The following is a 20,757-nucleotide window of genomic DNA, read 5'->3' on the forward strand; positions in this document are numbered from 1 at the left end:
CTGGGCTAATAAAGAACTCCCAACCTCAAGATTGAGAGTTCCTAATTAGGTGAACTGCATTCTAAAACAAGTGACCAAGAGCAGGTACATTTTTCTGAGAAGATAATCTGATTTTCCACATGCTCTAAGATACTTGAGCCAAATACAACCTTGAATTAATATCTTTTCAAGGCCCAGGAAGCCTCAGGTCAGGAACTCCCAGCAAAAGCCATCCTGGAGGGTGCCTGGGTGGCTCAGTGGGTTGAGCTGCTGCCTTCGACTCGGGTCGTGATCTCAGGATCCTTGGATCGAGTCCCGCATTGGGCTCTCTGCTCAGCAGGGAGCCTGCTTCCTCCTCTCTCTCTCTGCCTGCCTCTCTGCCTACTTGTGATCTCTGTCAAATAAATAAATAAAATCTTTAAAAAAAAGAAAAGCCATCCTGGAGGGGAGTCAGAAACTCACTCTCACAGTGTCCCTGTATAGTGCGTTCCCACCATGCTACCACAGGCTCAGTCTCTTTTTTATTCCTGGGAAAAGCAAGGACCAAGTATATAGAACCTGAGACCTCTTCAAGTAGCCTTCTATTGTGACAGAGCTTGACTTCGACAGAATCATGGAGGTGGGAAGACGGTTTTCTTTTCAAATTCCTCGAGGACAGAAGAGGAGAAATAAGCAGAAATAACTATGAATAAATGTTCCACCGCCTGCCAGCCATGTGACTTTGGAGAAGTTATGCTCCCCTATTTAAGGCCTCAGCCACTTCAGCTATAAAAACAAGATAATACCATCCACTTCACGAAGTTATTGTGAAGATTAAACAGGATAATGTGAGTATAAGGAACATGCAGTCTGGTCTCATTGATACATCTGTGTAGATTCCACGTTCTTCACGTTCTTAAAAATTAAGGCTAAAAAGAATTATAGGAGGTTTAAACAGTAAATTATATAAATGATACAAACAAGTTTCATAAATTACTATACATAACAAGCATAAGCTACTACAGAAAAGTTGATACAAAGATATACATAAAAACTTAACAAAGGTAATTATTAAGCCTTCCCAGTCTACAAAATTAAGGAAAATCATCATTTCTGCTACCACAAAAGCAGTATCTTTACAAGTTAAAAAAAAAAAAACTTTGCTTAATAATAGTAATTTGAGGGCACCTGGTTGGCTCAGTGGGTTAAGCCGCTGCCTTCGGCTCAGGTCATGATCTTGGGGTCCCGGGATCGAGTCCCCCATCGGGCTTCTCTGCTCAGCAGAGAGCCTGCTTCCTCCTCTTTCTCTCTCTCTGCCTGCCTCTCTGCCTACTTGTGATTTCTCTCTGTCAAATAAATTAAAAAATAAATTAAAAAAATAATAATTTGAAAATTTTAGCACAACTGCAACTATTTAACCAAAATTTGGTCTTCATGGATGTTTATTATTTAAATAACCCTGGATGGCAAAAAACATGTTTACTCTGTGTTATGCACAAAACTATACATTGTTCCTGCTCTCAAGGAGCTCACAGACAAGTTAATCACTGACTGAAGTTAGTGTTAACTAGTTAGTTAAGTGTTGTGATAAAAAAGGACCTGCCCAGAGAACAAAGAGGGAAGAGAAAGGAACACCTGGGTCTCAGAACACCTGGGTCTCATCCACAGAGCACTGGGCAAGGAGTGAACAGCCCCAGGCTCACTTCCCAGCACAAGGAAGACACCAAACTTTGCTTTCACTGAATTCATCTTAAACGGGGGATGGGGCGCCTGGCTGGCTCAGTGGGTTAAAGCCTCTGTCTTCAGCTCAGGTCATGATCCCAGAGTCCTAGGATCGAGCCCCACATCAGGCTCTCTGCTCGGCGGTGAGCCTGCTTCCCCCTCTCTCTCTGCCTACTTGTGATCTCTGTCAAATAAATAAATAAAATCTTTAAAAAAAATTTTTAAAGGGTGGGGATGATAATTTGAATATTCTTTATCATATATTACTGCTGGGGAAAGCACTGTTTCAGTAAATACCCATCTTTACTAGGTACTGTGGTAAGGGCTGAAATAGAGAGGGACAAGGCATTTTGAGACAGAGCTCACAGTCTGGTGCCAAGAAGATGTACACACAACAGCTGGATACTGCCAGATAGATCATCACTCCTGTCATGCCCCCATCCCTGTGAATGAATAATCTTCAGTAGCGGTCAGTTTGAAAAAACAGCAATTGCATTTCAAAAACCAAAACAAAGTTTTGTCTTGTTTTTCTTTTGCCACACATTTTTGGAATTAGATCAATGGCTCGGGCCAGTAGTGTACATCAGAATTCCCTGTGATGCTCAGAAGTGCTGATGTAAGGCCCCACCCAAAGCCTATTGCTCCACAACCACTGGGGCCTGGCAGTTCTTTACTCTACTACCCTCCCAGTCAAGAACCCTTTCATTTAAAGGCAGATAAAACAATGTTAAAAGCACTATTGATACAAATGTGGATACTTATTAACAGTTAAAAAAAAAAAAAGCATAGCTAGTATACTACAACTTCAATATTTTTTGTGATTAAAGCCACTAAAACACTGTCACTAAAAAGACAGTGAGGGGCGCCTGGGTGACTCTTGATTTCTGACTCTTGATCAGGTCATGACCTGAGGGTTGTGGACTGAGGCCCGATATAGGCTTCACGCAAAGAGTGGAAGCCTGCTTAAGATTCGCTCTCTGCACCTGCACCTCATGTGCACACTGTCTTGCTAAAATAAATAATTTTTTGAAAAGATATCTAGAAAAAACACAAAGGAGCAAAAAAATGGCACCATGGCAGCACTAATCTCAGCTTGCAAAGGGCTGTTACCTGCTGATATTGTTTGCAACCTGTCTCTGTACCTGTGCACCTGTTTGCAAAGGAAGAAAAGCTGCTCAAGATTATGAACCTTTCTACATTACTTTTTTTTTTTAATTGAATTTATTTGAGAGAGATCATGAGAGCCCAAGCGGGGGAGAGGGGAGAAACAGACTCCCTGCTGAGCAGGAAGCCTATATAGGACTCAATCCCAGGACTCTGGGATCCTGACTTGAGCTGAAGGCACATACTTAACCCACTGAGCACCCAGGCAGCTCTCTACATTACTTTTAACATTAAACAACTAACCTTTAAGAGTGAACATCTACTGATTCCTATTACCAGCAGGCCACTGATAACAGCATGGTTTTACAGCATAAACGTTAAGGTCAAAAGGACTAGGTCACAGCTTTGGGTTCCCTTATTGCACCTGTAATATTATGCAGGTTGCTTACTTTACTCAGGCCTCGGATCCTACACCTCAGTAAAATGAAATAACTGTGCCTTGGTCACAGTGCTAATGATAAGCCATCAGAGAAACATTAATGATTTAGTATTTACTTCAAGATTTGTGCAATTGTACTGTTTACAGAAAAGAAAAACCTAAAACTCATTGATGCATGAATTTTTACACTGTATCTGGAAGCATTATTAGACATTAAAAAGTAACTTTTGAACAAGAGTACAACTGTAAAAACAGTCCATGTTTACAAGGTTTTACCACCAAAATACTGTCTAACCATAGGCACACATCACTTGACCTTTCTTGTTCTCACCCACCTCTCCTGTAAAATCTCCCTGCCAGAAGAGGACTGGACCATATCATTTTTTGAGTCCCCTTCCAGGTACAGGATCTGTGTGGTTCACCAAGACATTACAAATTTAAGTCTCTTCCTCACTTACTTCTTTTCGAGGTGAGAACATGGGAAAAGAAAAAAATGGTATGTTTAAAGCATTTCCTATCAGATAGAAATATTATAAGATATAGAACAAAATACTCAAAGTTGGGGTCAGCCTGATCAAAGCACAACTGTTTAAGAAAAAAGGTTAACCCATTCACCTTGGGATCAGTATTTATTCATAACAAACAATAAAAATGCAAGAAAAAAATCAATTAGCAAAGAATCTTCCTCCTACAAAGCATGATAATCAAGAAGAGTCTAGCTGAAACATTTCAGGGCATCTAAGATAAGTGATCCACACCTCCCAAGCAAGTCAAAACCAAGACTTAAAAAAGAAATATCTAAAGAAAACCTACAGCCCCAAATCCCTAAGACCAAGAGAAGCGATTTTCTTTATGTATTTAGCAATTCTGAAGAATCGTTTTACACACACTTATTTCCTGTTCCAAATAACAGGGAAAGGACTTAAGATTTGGGTCACGTGTTCACTAGAAGACCATAAACAACAGATTTTGGACGATTTTAATACTTTACCTAATACTGCCGGAACCTGACGGCCTTTAAAACCTAATTTTAAAACATCCGTAAAGAGTAGGGCACAAACAATTCAATACCCACCAATAAACCACCCACTCAACCTACAGGCTCTCTGCTGTGAGGCTGCTTCTTCAATCAACAAACACAGAGGCTTCAGCTCAGCGGGAGGCCGGGATGGAAGCTATCACCGGGAGAACACAGTAACCTCCTAGCCTGGAGAAGCTCGCAGGCTTGCACCCGAATAACGGTGCCCCGCGTTCCCAGATTTTTAAGACGACCAACCGGTCCTTTGCCCTGAAAACAGACGCGTTCGGGGCAATGAAATTTCATTTTCGCCTAGCAGCTGCGCCAGCCCAGTCCGGGGCGGAGGCTCCCCGGGCCGCAGCGCCGACACAAGCTCCCGCCCGCTCACCGCCGGGCCCGCGGGCCGCCGAGGGGCCGGATGGACCAGCGCCGGCCCCGGCGTTCCGGTGCGCGCGCGCGCCTCAGCCAATCGCGTGCTCGCCCGCCCCCCGCGGCCGCGGCGAGGCTGGCGCTGGGAAGAGGAAGAAGAACATTCGCCCTCCTCCTACCAGCGCGCGGGCGGCGGCGGCGGCGGCACCGGGGTCACGAACTCTGACCTTTCACTGACAAAAACAATAACAAACCCCCCCTTCCCCGCGACCCCGGCGGCGCCCCCGGGCCCGCCCCCGCCGCCCCCGCTCCCACCTCGGCGTCTCGTCTCTCGCCTGCTGCCCCGCGAGCCCGCGGCCCCGGGGCTCCCGCCATCCGCCAACGCCGGGAGCCCGGCCTCCCCGCGCCCTGCCCTCCGCGTCGGGGGCCGCCCGCCGCAGACACGGGACCTGCTTCGAGGCCGCTTTGGCGCCAAATCCTGAGGTAAAATTGAAAAGGGGCCGGGGCGGGCTCGGGCCGGCGGCGGAGGGGGCGGGCCTGGCGCGCGGACATGGAGCCGCCGCGACGGCGGCTGAACCCGACCCTTTTACCTTTGCCACGGGGCGGCGGCGGCGGCGCCGGACGCTTTGCATAGTGGGCCGGGCCGCTCCCCTCCCCTCCCCGCCCGCGGCCGGGCGAAGCGAGCGGGCTCCCCCTGACCGGCCCGGCCGGCACGAGGGTGGGGGCGGAGGGGGAATGGCCGCGGCCCCGCCTCACAGTTGGCCCTCCGCCAGCGCCGCCATTTTGTTCTCGATGGAGATGGCTCCGGCTGGGCTGGGCTCCCCTCCTCCTCCCTTTTATCCTCCTCCTCCCTGCAGTCCCTCCTTCCCTAGTTCCCCGGCTCCTCGCCCCTCCGCTTCCCGCCCGCCGTTGGAGACCGCCGCGGCCCAACCGCCGTTTTTTCCTGAAGGGAGGGTGGAGGAAAAGGAGGGAGGCGGGTGCGGGGCGCGACTTCGTGAGCGACGGCTGGCGCGACCAATTGGTGCCCAGATAGGAGGGCGGGTGCCTCTGGCTCCACCCCCCGAGGCTCTATTGATTGGCTCGAGTAGGAGAGGGCGGTCCCCGCGGGGCGCGGGAGCCCTGGCGGGGCGGGAGCAGAGGCCGAGGTGCAGTGTGAGGCCGGGGCGATGGGGGCGGGGCCGGGGGCGGGGCGCGCGGGGGCGCGGCCTAGGTTAAGAGTCTGGGGCGCGCGGGGACGCGGCAAGGGGCCAGGCGGCTTCCCTCCGCCTGCAGCGCGTCTAGAATGCGTACGGTAGAACAATAGTAATAAAGGTGATGAAGCATCTTGAATCCCCGGCGCTGGCTCGTGGGAAGGGCGTTTCGGAACCTGGACATCCTTCGGGGCTCCTGCCGGTGTTTTCGGCGTGGCCGCGGGCGACTCCCTTCCAAGGCTCAATTTCCTGGACTGTAAAATGGGGAGAGAGGTGGTTCTTGCCATGCCCAGACCTCCCTTCTCAAGATGGTTTTAGGGGCTCTGCTCAGAAAATGGAGTCAGGCTACTTTGTGAATCTCAATGTAGAAATGGTGTTCCTGTAGAAAATGGGGTGTAGAGCCACCAGGAGTGGAAGGCTTAAGGATATTGAGGGCTTGACAAAACCGAGGTAAATCTGAGGTAATTCTCATTCGTTGATTAAATGCATATTTGCCTAGTTTGGGGCACTGAAGGATACATCTAGGGAACCACCTAGACAAAGCCCTTGCCTCCTAGAAGTGGGAGTTGGGGTGAATAGATATTAAAGAGATGATTAAAGATTAAAGATGATTTTCAATTTCATGAAAGAAAGGAAATGAAACTGAGTGATGTGTTAAAGAAGGCCTGAGGAGAGACTAATTTAGATCGGATGTTCTGGGAAGGTCTCCATGAGGTTGAACGCAGGAACCCAAGGAAGGAATGGTGTTCTGGCAAGAGAAAACAGCAATTGTAAAGGTCCAGGAGGGAAGGTGTCTGAAATGATTGAGAACAGGCCAGTTGTGGCTGGAGAGTGGTTGGAACTAGTTCATTGTCCTTTTTCCATAATCCCACTCTACCTCCAAGCTAAAGTCTGTGAAGTATGACAAACGTAGTGGACAATAAATCTTCAATTTTAACAAAAAAGTAGACAAGGAAAATACAGCCATCAAATGAATTGCTGATGGGAACATGACTGAGGGGGAAAGCCTCAGAAAATTACTTTACTTCTAGATTCAAGTCTTTTGTTAGTCCCTTATATCCATCTTTAGTTCATAAAGTATTTGCCATGCCCCGCTAATACTGCAGGCACTGGGTGACTAAGGAACTGATCCGTGTCCTCAATAATGTGAATGTGGTTTTATACAGGTGAATTTTGTTCTCTGACCACCCCCATATGTATAGACACACACGTAAAATATTTTAAGCTGCAGCTGAGTAGTGTTGTGGTTAACAGTGTCAACATTTACCAGCTATATGACTTTAAATAATTTTCTTAATTTTTTTGAGTCCTGTGTTTTCATCTGGACAGTAATAGAGCCTTTTTTTCTAGAATTGAGCTTTAAATGAGTTAATGTAAATAAAGAGCTTAGAAGATTGCCTGATACATGCTCATAATTGGAGTTGTTATTATGAAGCACTAGCTGTCTGGTAAAAACATTGGACTAGTTAAGTGGTATGAACAGTGACATTTTTAGGCAGTGTGATATAGGGGCAAAACACTGGCTTAGAACACTAAGGTTCTAGTTTTAGCTCTTCTGCTTTTGGCTTGTCACTTGGCATCCAGGCCAGAAGTTTATTTAGAAAACCAAGTAGTGGAAGTAAATACTACTAATGAAAGTAAAGGTGCTTTACAGTGTACAAAATTCCCTTACAGACATTATATTGTTCAACACCCACTAGAATCCCTGTAATAGTAGAGGCCATTTGCCTGCTTCCTATTTTAAGACCTTTCTAAAACTACCATTTTCTTATCCTTGTACCTCTAGTTCCCTGTGCTCTAAATACAGTGGTACCCTTGCCCTAGGCCCTTTCATGTGCTCTTCGCCTGAAATCTCATATGCCTGCCCACATATTTATCCAACAGACCACCCCCCGCACCCTACCCCTGCTGCCCGACTCCAGTCCTGGAGCTCTCAGCTCAAGCATCACTTCCTCAGGGAAGCCCTTTCCGATGCCTAGATAAGATTCTTTTACTTTACATTGTGTTCTTTTTCCTTGTAAGGTTTATTTCACTTTTTTTTTTTAATTATAATTGCTTTATTTATTTATTTGTTTGTTTGTTTGTTTGACGGGGTGGGGCGGGGAGAGAGATCACAAGTAGGCAGAGAGGCAGGCAGAGAGAGGGGGGAAAGCAGGCTCCCTGCTGAGCAGAGAGCCAGATGCAGGGCTTGATCCCAGGACCCTGAGATCATTACCTGAGCCAAAGGAAGAGGCTTAACCCACTGAGCCACACAGGTGCCCCTTTATTTCACTTTTTAATTATGCTGCATTATATGGTTGGTTGATATCTGTTCCCCTTACCATACTGTAAGCTTTGTGAGAGCAGGAATCATTTAACTCACCATTGTATTTCCAGCACTTCGCAGAGTGTCTGGTACTGTTTGTTGAGTGAATAATTCATGATATCACTGATAACTAAGTTGCTGCTCTTTAATTGTTCCTTTTATGTGGGCTTGCTTGGCAATTCACATAGCACTGCCAGCAATAAAATGTCTTTTCCAGTATTTGGATGAATTTGGGAATTGGTCCCTCACAGATGTGGCTCTGCCTGGAGAGGTAAATAGGAATAAAAGAACCCAGATTAATCACTTTTTAGCCGTTTATATGTTGATCTGTGGGGTTTTAATATAAGAAATAGATAATTTAATAGTTGATTGAATTGTAAGTTAAATCTATTTCATATAGAACTCATTAATAAGTAGCCCAGATATTATCACATCATTTCAAGTGAGGAAACAAAGCATCCGTGTGATTTTCTTGAAATTAAAAATGGTGGTCTTTGTTTCTCTATCACAGAGGATCAAAGAACAGTAAAGAAGACTGGTGAGTTTGCAGAGAGTTGGGAGTTGAAAGTCTCGTAACCATTAATTTCAAATATTTATTTTAACAATAATTTGATTCATGCAGTGGAGTTACTGGAAATCACTTTTTAATTGCTTTACCAAGGTTAAGCAGATTTTTGCGAACTGTGTGTCAAGTTTCTACTGGAAAGTCTGGTAAATAGGACACTCTAGCAACATTTTTATTTAGTTCTTTACTTTTGGACATTCCTTTTCTATCCCATTCAAGGATTTTTTGGTATCACTTGTTCAACACTTTTGATTCCTTGAACTAATTAATTACTCAGGGTAACCAGAGAGCTGATAGTTTAATGAAAAAGCTATATGTTGTTTTAATCATTAAATTACTTACTTATTGCCTTCAACAGTTGTATTTATGGTGATCTTGAAGTTTTGTTGGAACATGCGTTTATAGAAAGAAGAAAAACCCTGTGTAATAACCTTACTCTACAAGGACTTGTGGGAAGTTTTAAGATTTGTTTCCAAGGAGGGGCGCCTGGGTGGTTCAGTGGGTTAAAGCTGCTTTCGGTTCAGGTCATGATCCCAGGATCCTGGGATCGAGCAATCAGGCTCTCTGCTCAGCGGGGAGCCTGCTTCCTGCTCTCTTCTGCCTGCCTCTCTGCCTACTTGTGAACTCTGCCAAATAAATAAATAAAATCTTAAAAAAAAAAAAAAAGATTTGTTTCCAAGGAGTCAAGTGACAGTACAGCATCTGTGTCTGGAGCCTTGAGTGGGTAGCCTGTTAGAGTCTTACACATTCCTGACTTGACATGTAGGGATAGCTGAGCCAACACTGAGATCAGGGCCAGGAGTAGAGGCCAATTGTCCAAATGACTTAATAGAACAAGGTAGGTGGGCCTTTGTAGAGTAGCACCCCCTCAGTCATAGCACTGAACCACTGGCCTCACGTATTTAGCTGTTTGAGTGTGATCTATTGAGGGCTCTCATTTGGAATTTATATCTTTGAGTTATCTTACCTAAGTGCCAAATGCTCCTTTAGTCCCAAAAGCACTTCCTAAAGCAGATAATGATCCCCTTTAATCAGTACCACTTAGGAAGACTGTAAAGAAGTCCTTCTTAAAACTCATCAAGTCCACTCTCACATCTGATGCAGAGCTCCCTAGCCAGAGTTAGTTCATCTCTTTTTACTTCATTGCGGGTTGTGAGGAGCTTAAATAGTGTTGACCTTTTCTCTCCACGTATGATTACCACCTTTAACCTGATAGACACATTTGTGCTCCCATCACACACAGTTTAAAAAAAAAAAAATGTTGTCCTTATATATTGGAGTTTGACTTGCCTCCAACCTGACACACCTCGAGGCTGAGATACATTTTATAATTCCCTTCAGTCCTGCCATTCCTTCCCCATGTCGCTTGTCACACTGCTGCCACCTCCTTCCTATGCTCTCTCCAGTGCCCTGAGTGCTAGAGAGTTAAACAGCTCTGTGCTAAAAGGCAGGACCGCCTGGGAACAGCGATTCAGCTAGCATAGCTTATAGTGATGATGAGGGGGACTGAGCAGAGAAGGTGAAAGTCCATATCAAGGCACTAGCATGGGGCATTTTTAGGATAACAGTATGAGCAGATTCATGCCCCTGACATCTGGAAATCTTAGAGTGGAAGGATGGGAGGTGAATTGTTTAAGATGGGAAAGGAATAGGCTAGCTCAGACACCCAACTATCCTTTCTGATTCACCCCTAGACTCCAGGTATACCCTATAAGGATGAAAGGCAACCTCAGGTGCACAGTGTGATGTTTAGAGACCAAAAAAAATCTCTACTATAATAAGAGGCCTGAAGTCTTAATAGGTTAAACCTTTCAGTCCTTAACTATTGACAGTAACCCCAAAGATTCTGATTCCTGGAAATGTTAATTTGTTGCAGAGAAAAGTTCCATGCATAAACAAGGATATCACTCTCTCTGTTTGGATTAGTAGTAGGAGGTATGAGAGGTATTGGGGCCTAGAAAATTAAAGTGAGTGGGAGAAGTGAGAGGCTTGTGGGAGCAGACTCAGACTTGGAAGGTTTTGTGGATTTACTGAAGTCACCTTATTTGCCCTTTTTTTTAAAAAAAGATTTTATTTATTTATCTGAGAGAGAGAGCATGTGCACCAGCAAGGGGAAGGAGCAGAGGGCGTGAGAGAAGCAGAATCCCCTCTAAGCAGGCAGCCAGATGTGGGACTAGATCCCAGGACTCTGGGATCATGACCTGGGCTAAAGATAGATGCTTACCTGACTGAGCCACCCAAGCACCCTATTATTTTTTTTTTCAAGATTTTATTTATTTATTTTAGACTGCACGTGTGCACAGGCATGAGCGACCTAGGTGAAGAGGGAAGAACAGAGGAAGAGGGACAAGCAGACTCTGTGCTGAGCACAGAGCCCTGCATGGGACTCCATCTCAGGACCCTGAGATCATGACCTGAGCCAAAACCAAGAGTCGCATGCTCAACTGAGCCACACAGGCACCCTACCTTATTTGCCTTTATTGTTCATATGTTGACAGAAGCTAGGCAAAAAAATAAAGAAAGAAAAAAATAATAATAATAGTTTCTTACCTGGCTGCTCACACATGCAACCTCAAGAACTCTGATAACGGCCTGCCTTCATTTGGCAAGCAGGTCTTGGCTGAGGAAGACACATACCAAAGATTGGATGGCTTTTGAGAAGTCACACAATGCCAGCAGGTTTCATGATGCATTTGCCCTGCTAATGTTTTTTGAACTTGAATCTAATTATTGTATTATTTGTGAAACATTTCAGAAATGCCATTTGTTTTGTCCTCATTATTTTTCTTTCCTGCTCCATTGCTTCTATAATAATGCTGCTTTTTATTAGGTTGATTAGGTGAATGGCCTGGAATTATCGAAAAATCACTTTTCACCAAGGTTAAAAGCAGCATATACTGCAAAGTATATGCCAGCCCTTGGCTGAAAAGACTGGTAATTAGAATACCTTTGTTGGGATGCCTGGGTAGCTCAGTCAGTTAAGCATCTGACTCTTGGTCTCACCTCAGGTCTTGATCTGAGAGTTGGGAGTTCAAGCCCCATGTTGAGCTCCACTCTGGGCATGAAGTCTGCTTTAAAAAAACAAAAGGTAGAATATATGTGTTGAGTTATTTAGTACAAAACAGATTCTTGAAATTTTAAATTTATAATACATTTCTTTTCTGAAGAAGGAAAAGACAGTCAAGTTTTTAAAATAGGAAAATTTTCAAATGAAGGAAAGATAATATTGCTTTAAAAGTCATGTATAGGGGCACCTGGGTGGCTCAGTGGGTTAAAGCCTCTGCCTTCAGCTCCGGTCATGATCCCAGGGTCCGGGAATTGAGCCCTGTATCGGGCTCTCTGCTCAGAGGGGAGCCTGCTTCCTCCTCTCTCTCTGCCTACTTGTGATCTCAGTCTGTCAAATAAATAAATAAATAAATAAAAATAAAAATAAGAGTCATGTACAAGAATGTCCATAGGAACACTAGTTGTAAGAACTACAAACTAGAAACAATCTTGAATGTTCATCAGCTATAGAATGGATACATAAATTATGGCATAGTCATATATTGGAATACTGTACAACAATGAAAACAGATTAACTCTTGATGTTTATCACAAAAATAATGAGCAAAAGAAGACAGACACAAAAAATGTATTATAGCTCAAAAACAAGCAAAACTAATAGAAGTCAGGGGCACCTGGGTGGCTCAGTGGGTTAAGCCGCTGCCTTCGGCTCAGGTCATGATCTCAGGGTCCTAGGTTCGAGGCCCGCATCGGGCTCTCTGCTCAGCAGGGAGTCTGCTTCCCCCCCTCTCTCTCTGCCTGCCTCTCCATCTACTTGTGATTTCTCTCTGTCAAATAAATAAATAAAATCTTAAAAAAAAAAAAAAACTAATAGAAGTCAGGAGAGAGAAGGGAACTAAATAACGGTGCGGGGGTACAAAGGAAAATTTTGGGGGTGCTAGTAATGTTTTCTGATTTGAGTGGTGTGTACATGTGTATTCACTTGATGAAAATTCACTGAGTGGTTTATGAATTGTGCACTTTTTATTTGCATAGTGTACTTTAGTAAAAATTTTTACTTTACAAAAATATGGTAAAATTATCCTCATTATTTTAATCAAGGTGATTATTAGATAGATAACATTTTAAGGGAAAGGTGTTTTCAAGTTCCAAAAGAACTGCCATGTTACTTAATATCTGAGTGGACTAGGTCAGAAATTTCTGTGAGCAATACTGAACATAAATCACATATTTTGGAATTAGTGGTATAAATGAGTTAAGTTGTCTAGCTTACTGATGTACGCAGTTTACTCACTTAGATAATTAACTGTCTCCTGTCACTTTTAAAAATTCTCTCCTCTTGACTTCTGTTTTCTGGGAAACTATCTTGAAGGGCACTGTGGTATAGAGCAAATGTTGTAATTTTAGAGGCAAAGAGGCCTTAAATTCCTAAGTCATCTCTTACTAAATGGATGACTTGAAACAAGTTGAAATTCTGAGCTGTTTCTTCTATGTTTGTGGAGCTAATAATACTTAGAAGGGGGTATTTTAAGGATTAAATGATGCCTAGTTTGATGTAAGGCACATAGTAGATGCTCAGGAAGTGTGTCCTGCTTTCCTTCCATCCTTCTATCCATGGTTCATACTAACAGAAGTAAAGAGAGTGCATATAACCTTTACACTTGGGCCCTTGGTAAGGAAGGAAATCACCCACAGTGTACATGATTTCTTAGGGGCAGTCTCATACAGAAAATTGTAGTGCCGCTCCCATAGAATAGGAACTCCATGTAGATGAGAGTCACTTCTCTTCCCCACTATTCATTCACTCTTTACCTTACCTCCTTTCCCCACCACACAAGAAAAAGGTTTCCTATGGGTGGCAGGAAACTAATCTTTGAGTATAAATAACGCCGGGATTTCTGATAAAAGGATATATATACCTGGGGGCTTCCGGGTGGCGCAGTGGTTAGGCATCCGATTCTTGGTTTCAACTCAGGTCCTGATCCCCCGGTTGTGAGATCCAGCCAGGGCTGGGTTCCCTGCCGAGTCTTAAGACTCTTCCCCTCTACCTCTGCCCTCCTCCCTCCCCACACGCACTCACTCTCTTGCTCTCAAGTAAATAAATCTTTTTTAAAAATGCATATCTGAACTTGAGGCATCTCTGTAAGCGTGTTTTGTATTGATGAACACATATTCAGTATGCCACCTGAGTTCCATTTCCTGATTTTAAGTCTTGATCTAGGATTTCAAGTCTTCACCTGTGTATTTTTTATTTTTTAATTCTCAGGCAATCCAGATTCTTCAATTTTTATTTTCCCATGAGTACAAAAAGACTTCTGACAGTTACAGCATAATAAAACAAACCAGATACTTCGTACCTATTAAGAAGGTCTATACCCAGTAGTATTTTACAAGTTATTACCTTATTTTTAAATGTTTGTGAGGTTTATCCTAATACAGGCCTTTTATTTTTGCCGATGTGAATGATTTAACAATGAATTGCAAACCCTTTGTGAGCATATTCACATTTCATGTGGTTCTCATGTCAGAATGAGAGACCAGTTCCTAGTTACAATACACCTTAAGCAGTTCGAATTTTTGCTTTCAAATTTCTTTGAGAAAGTAAAAGTGTCACGATATCCTTATACCGATAGTAGTTACCATTTATTGCATGTCTGCTATGTGCCAGGCACAGTGTTGGGCTCTTGACATACATATTTAAGATCTGATCTTCAGCCTTCACAGTAACCTCATGCAGTGTGGTGTCAGATCAGCTTAGTGTCAGAGCCTCAAAAATCCAGTATATTTGTTTAAATAGGAAAATATCAAGACTAGATATCTTAAATGTTACATAATCATGGGCCACGCACTCCATAAATATGGATGATGTGAATCCGTTATTGTGAAGGGCAAGGCAGCTCACTCATTCCTCTCAGTGAAGACAGAGTTTCCTTGTCCCAGGACTTGTTTATTGTTATTTGAGACACTGGCTCCCAAACCTGCCCCTGTGGAGAGGATAGGTGGTCTATCCTGGCGATTGATCTGGGGATTCAGGTGTTCCCAGCCGGATCTCAGTTTTCACTACAGTGGGGTCTGTAGCCCTGCCTGACTAAAAAAAACCCTGGTTGCAAAATTTGGTCAGCTGTATACTTTGGTGAGCCCAGAAGAGTTGATTCAGAGTCACCATTGTATTCTCTGGTTTTTTTTGTTGTTAGAAGAGTGATACTGTTCTACTTGTATTTGAAAGGATTTATATTATAAAATCTACCACCACATAAGGCCAAGCAATAATATTTTTACTTTCCATCGTTCTGTGGTATGTATCAGTTTTATATGCTGTGCTCTGTTCTCATTTGTGTGCTGTTCAGGAATAACTCACTTTTTCATGTTAAGTTTAAGACTGCCTTCATTGCTAGTCTTTCTAGCCACCCCTTTCTGCCTTCCCACATACAGTCTCTTCTTTTCCATCTGTCAACACCGTTTCCCAAGGGGCTTTTTTTTTTTTTTTGAAGATCCAGATGTGATGGCTTCACTTCTCTGACAAACCTCGGTAGTTCTCTCTTGTCAACAGTGTCAGCCTCTCTTCCCCTGACCTCTCTAGCAGCTTCCCAACTGATTGTCTGCTGTTCTATTTTCCTTCATACCTGCCAGTTTGTTTGAGGTGTCTCTTCTGCCTGGAACTCTCTCCCTGTCATCCCATTTTTTGATTGCTAAATTTCCATTCTTCCTTCAAGACCTAGTTAAAATAGCTCCTCTCCTATGAAACCATCATTGGCTCCCACAGGCAGAAAGAGGAGCTTTTCTCTTTGGATACTCATTGTAGCATTTACATTGCATAGCTATTACAGGTTCGTTCTTAAGTTCTTCAGGGACAGGACTTTCTCTTCATTCTCTTCCTTCTTCTTCCTTTCTTCTTCTTCGTCTCAGTTAATTGACTGCCTAGTTCACAGCAGTTGCTTTCAAAGGTTTGGTGGTCTTGAATTTGATTAGTTTAAAACCACCATAGGAAAATACTCTGTAGTAGCTTTTTTTTTTTTATAACTTCAGGTACTTGGTCTTACAGCTCTTTTGGCAACTAATGAGGCTCTTTTTCAGAAGCATTATTGTGCATGTGGGCAGTTTTCAAGGGTTAAGGAGCTGAGTGGGTAAAGTCCCAGCCTTTGACAACCTTAGGTTTCTGTACCAAGAGCTACTTCAGTGTTTTGTCCACAGTGATTACTACAATGCCTGGAGTGTAGTAACCACTCAGTAAGTGTTAGTTACTATTAGTATTACCCTTACTGTTGACTCTACCAGCCAAGAATCGTTAATGCGTTGTCTAATTTGTACTATCAAAACAATAGATTGTTCTCTTTTCAGATCAAATGCAAAATAATATGCTAGTGAATATGGTGTTTAGAACTACATGTAGACACAACCAACTATCTCCTGGAGCTTTTCATTCTAGGGAAACACCTCCTACTTGACAACTCTTGCCCGGTACCCTTTCCAAAACTCTCTTCCCTTCCTTCTCACTGTGATCTTATTGTCTCTAGGACTGCCTGTGGCTGCAGTAGCAGTAAGAGAAGCTCTTAGGTGAGAGTCTTACCCCGACATTATCTTTTTTTTTTTTTCCTGGGGTGCACTTGAGTTAAATATTTTCCCTCATTGCCTGAGGATTTCGTCTTACTTCTTATATTTTAATATTCTAGAAGAAGCCTCTGTTTTATTTATATGTGAAGATAGGATATGGTTTGTGACAATATATTTTCAAAAATGATGAAATGGAAAATAATTTTCTGAAATAATCCTCTCACCCGCTGTTGCTGGATTTAAATCTTTATTGAAAGCACTTACTTTTCATAGTTTCTCTTTCATCTTCTCTCTCCCACTCTTACTCTCACTCTTTGTCTCTGCTTGATTTTCTAGAAGGTGCACATTCCTCCTTGTTCATTTTTAAGCAGCTTCAAAAGTTGCTTTTGATGATGCCTCATTCTTTGGAGGGAGAAAACCAACAGTGAGATCAAGAATTGTAAGAATTCAAATCTGTAAAGAAAGGTTGCTGTTCTGGTTTTGAGTGCTTGAGATGGTCCAGGAAGTTGGTATGTGGAGAAGAGAGCAAGGTGCTGGGGGGACAGGAGGGCACTTGCCCTAATAGAGAGCACCACTTCTTATAAAGCTGCAGTAATAAGATAATGGTAGTAGTGTAAAGAAAGATAAGTAGAACAGTAGTGGAACAGACTAGAGAATTTAGAATTATAGCCACACATACAGGGAAGCCTGAAATAGGACAGAAGTGGCATTACAGATTAGTAGGGAAAAGGATAGATTGTTCATTAACAGTGCTGGAAAATTGACTATACACACAGAAAGAAAATTAACTAGATTCTTAATCCTTATCAAACTCAACAATCAATTTGCACATAGATTAAGGCCTTAAATGTGAAGGACAGGGACAAAAGCTCATAAACATTTATAAGAAATATGTAAAATTATACTTATGACCCTGGAGTTGGACAGAATTTTCATAAAATAAATGTTGATAAATTCAGCCTTATTAAATTTAAGAATTTCCATTCATCAAAAGACACCATAAAGAAGGTGAACAAATGAACCACAGGGTAGGAGAAGATATTTAGCTTAATATTTAGAATATCCAGAATAGGGCGCCTGGGTGGCTCAGTGGGTTAAGCCGCTGCCTTCGGCTCAGGTCATGATCTCAGGGTCCTGGGATCAAGTCCCGCATCGGGCTCTCTGCTCAGCAGGGAGCCTGCTTCCTCCTCTCTCTCTCTGCCTGCCTCTCTGCCTACTTGTGATCTCTCTCTGTCAAATAAATAAATAAAATCTTAAAAAAAAAAAAAGAATATCCAGAATATTTAGCTTTTTTAAGCTGATAACTTCTCTTTAACCTAGTATCTATAATCACTGATCATTAGCAGTATCTTGGGACAGTCCTCCCCTCAGCCTTACGTGAGACTGATTGGTCCTGCAAATTTAATGTTAAAGGAGCCATTACAGAAAGTTTTCTGAGTTACAGAATCTGCTTCAGCTCAAAACTGAAGGAATCAAACTGCCTGTTATAGGGAGACTCAATAGAAAGATAAACTTTTCTAGCATTTTTTTATTTCTCTACTACTCAGTAATAGTTCCCTAAGAATATTTCTATAATATTAAAATTCATGCATTTCTTGCAGCAAACTACAGCTCATAACAGCAACAAAAATACTAACAGGACCTAAAAGTGGTAAAATTAATATTTGCAGCTGCATGTTTGGATTTTATTTCCTAATATAAAATACCTACTAGCTATCTACCCATTTGATTTCTTAGACACTTCTTATTTACTATTTTGAGGAAAAAGATTAAAACTCTAGACTTTAAACATGCAGTAATTATGTTTTTAACAACTGCCAATAGACTTTTCTGGTACCTGTGAAATGATGCTTTTTTCTTTCATTTCTGAAAGACCAGAGTGTTTTTCTGAATCACTGACACAGGTGACCTGGTTTCATTGTAGCAGGTGGTAAGGTACCTGTTCTTATAGGGTTTTGACTCTTGGAGGTAGGGGCCAGTTCTTTTATATTTGCCAGTCATAGTTTTCATGCCCCCATTTCTCTCTCATTGCTATTTTGGCAATAAAATAATCTGAAGGGGAATTATGTTGATAGATGTAGCTATTTAATAGTAGATAGAATCATTGGAAAGTTACCAGAGAGTAAAAGAGTTTCATAGAGACCAGTACTTACAAGTATAAACTTGGGGTAAGAACTACAGGAAAGTGTTTTTGTAAAATTGTGTAGTCTAGTTTATGGTCAAGGGAGGACCAAGCAAATGAACTGTGTATGCATTTGTATAGTAGTGTATAATTTTTATATGTATTGCTAAAAATAAATTATACCAGAGCTTTTTTTTCTTGTATTCACATGGGACCAGTGCCGTCACTAATGAAGTCTTTCTGATTTGTCCAGGAATTAGGTCCGAAGTGGAATCTCTTTATCCTGGATTCTTTGTGGAAGAGATTGGAAGGGGGTTAGGGTCTATTCAGTGGAGCTGTTTCTTTAGACCTGAAGAGACAAGTGGTCTGTTGCATTAACGATGCTTGCATTCAGGGGATCCTCCTCAGGAGACTAGCACATTTCCTGGTTTTCGGATGATTTTTCATAATTTTTACAGATGGTGGCACTGTTTTTTCCTGTGAATAGAAAGCTGAATTATCTGGTTTTCTAATTTTATGAGGACTTTAAAATATAAGTTAACTTATGGATACCACTATTATAGTCCACATTTTAGCACTTTAGTAATGGAGTCTTCTTACTTCTTTTCTTGTTTAGTCCTGGTGTTTGGCTTTCAACCTCTGAGTGAGGTGTGTTAGCACCTGGACAGGGTTTTGCTTCTCACATTGCCACCTTACGGTAACAGAAGTATAGTTGTTGATAGCAATCTAGTGCTCTGAATCTAACTTTGATCTCACACCTGTCTCAGATAGCCACCGTCTTTTTCGGCATGCTGTGACAGAGAGCTATCCAAAAAAGTATGATTCCCACCTCCCTCAGGGGTGATCCAAGCTGTTACAACCCAAGAGACCTGATAATTAAAGTTCCGAATTCATCTTTGTCTGTGTTTACCAGGAGAAGTCTTGTTTCCATATTGAAACGTTTCTGCTAATTGATTTTGGTACCTGTAATTGAAGAAGCTGGTGCAGCATATCCAGATATGCTTAGCCTTGTAGCTGTGTCTTCTATAGAGGGCGGAATCTGCACAAGATAGTACCAAAGATGAATTTTGATTTCTGATTTTTTTTCAAGTAGCCTGGTTTCTCCCCACCTGATAGAAGTTGCTGCATCTTTCCAAACAGGTTCTCTAATGATCTTGCTTCACCATGGCTACAAATATGGAGGGGCTGGTTCAGCACAGAGTGGGGACCCAGCAGGTGGCTGAGGTGAGTGACAGGGGCTAGCACAATAGCTGGCACCCTTGCTTTTGAAAGGAAAAGTACATCAGTGTGCTCTGTTGTTTGAAAATAGTCCCAATGAAGTCAGCATGTGGTCCAAATCCAAAGCAGGATGCTGCCATGGAAGAAAAAATAAAAAATGACAAGAACATTTACTCCTAGTGTTTCTTTACATGAGTAGGGTGGCCTACCTGTATACAGTAAGGTGACTTTTTTAAAAAAATCTCACCTTAAACCTAAAACTGTCAAACCTGTGATTATAGTTTTAACTCCAAGGCTCTTAGTTTCTTGCACATTTGATACTTTGTTAATACTGTGGTACAGAGGATTTGGGCAGGTACTGAGAAATCTAGAGGTAAATGAGCCATTGGACCTCCTCAGAGGCTGGTTAAGGAGTAATTATAAATCAAGATGAGAAGTTTAACTCCATGTGAGGAACATGATTATCTGGAGAGGGTTTTGAATAACAAGTAATCATTTGTAATAGCCAAAGAAGTGGGGTAAGGAACTCTACAGCTGATGCTGGCAAGGGCACCCTAAGTCAGAAACCTATGTAAGGTCAGGACAGAGGCTTGAAATAGCTGGTATGTTCAGGCATCTTTGGGTGTAAAGAAGGGAAATAGGGCCAGATCTTTTCGCTCTGTACCAGGCTTATGCAAGGGCTTTAGTCCTCATGACATCCATTTAAAGTTGGTATGATCATTTTTACGGTTTTACAGGTGAGGAAACCAAGGGGCAAAGACAGGTAAATTGGCACTGACCTAGTTCTGTTCCACTTCTTACAAAGTTCCTCCTGTATCATGCATTCTACTGTAACCAGGAACCATTAGAAGGATTCACATTTGCACTTTTGAACCAGTACTCATATTTCTAAGGCAAAGATGCAAATTTACCAAGAAGAAAAAGTGAGCATTTAAAGAAAGAATTTCAAAAGATAAAGTAAGAACACACATTCCAGTTTAAACCAATAAAAATGTGAACAGATTTTCCAAATTTTGGATCAACCATTAACTTTAAGGCAGTAGTTTAATCACCTCCTTCCCCCAGCAAATAATGATTAATATTAACTGAAGATGAAAGGTAGATTTCATAAATTTTTTAATATTGCATTTTTGAAAGGGTTATCAGAACTATGAAAGTATTAAGTTTAAAGTGCTTATGTTTATTTGTTG

General features: G+C 42.2%; 1 protein-coding gene across 2 annotated transcripts in view; it reads left to right on the plus strand.

Annotated features, from left to right (window-relative positions):
* Positions 1-401: 401 nt before the first annotated feature.
* Positions 402-20,757, plus strand: part of NR2C2 (nuclear receptor subfamily 2 group C member 2) — a 105,077-nt gene continuing 84,721 nt past the window's right edge. Inside the window, exons 1-2 of one of the 2 annotated variants that reach the window (XM_082748232.1) lie at positions 402-5,093; positions 19,490-19,573. In XM_082748232.1, the coding sequence (XP_082604358.1) occupies positions 19,514-19,573 (60 nt within the window). In that variant the 5' untranslated portion in view covers positions 402-5,093; positions 19,490-19,513. The remainder of the gene's footprint in view (positions 5,094-19,489; positions 19,574-20,757) is intronic. The other variant, XM_082748233.1, reaches the window with a different exon arrangement.

The sequence above is a fragment of the Mustela nivalis genome (genome assembly GCF_964662115.1).
Source record: "Mustela nivalis genome assembly, chromosome: 1".
Classification (NCBI taxonomy): domain Eukaryota; kingdom Metazoa; phylum Chordata; class Mammalia; order Carnivora; family Mustelidae; genus Mustela; species Mustela nivalis.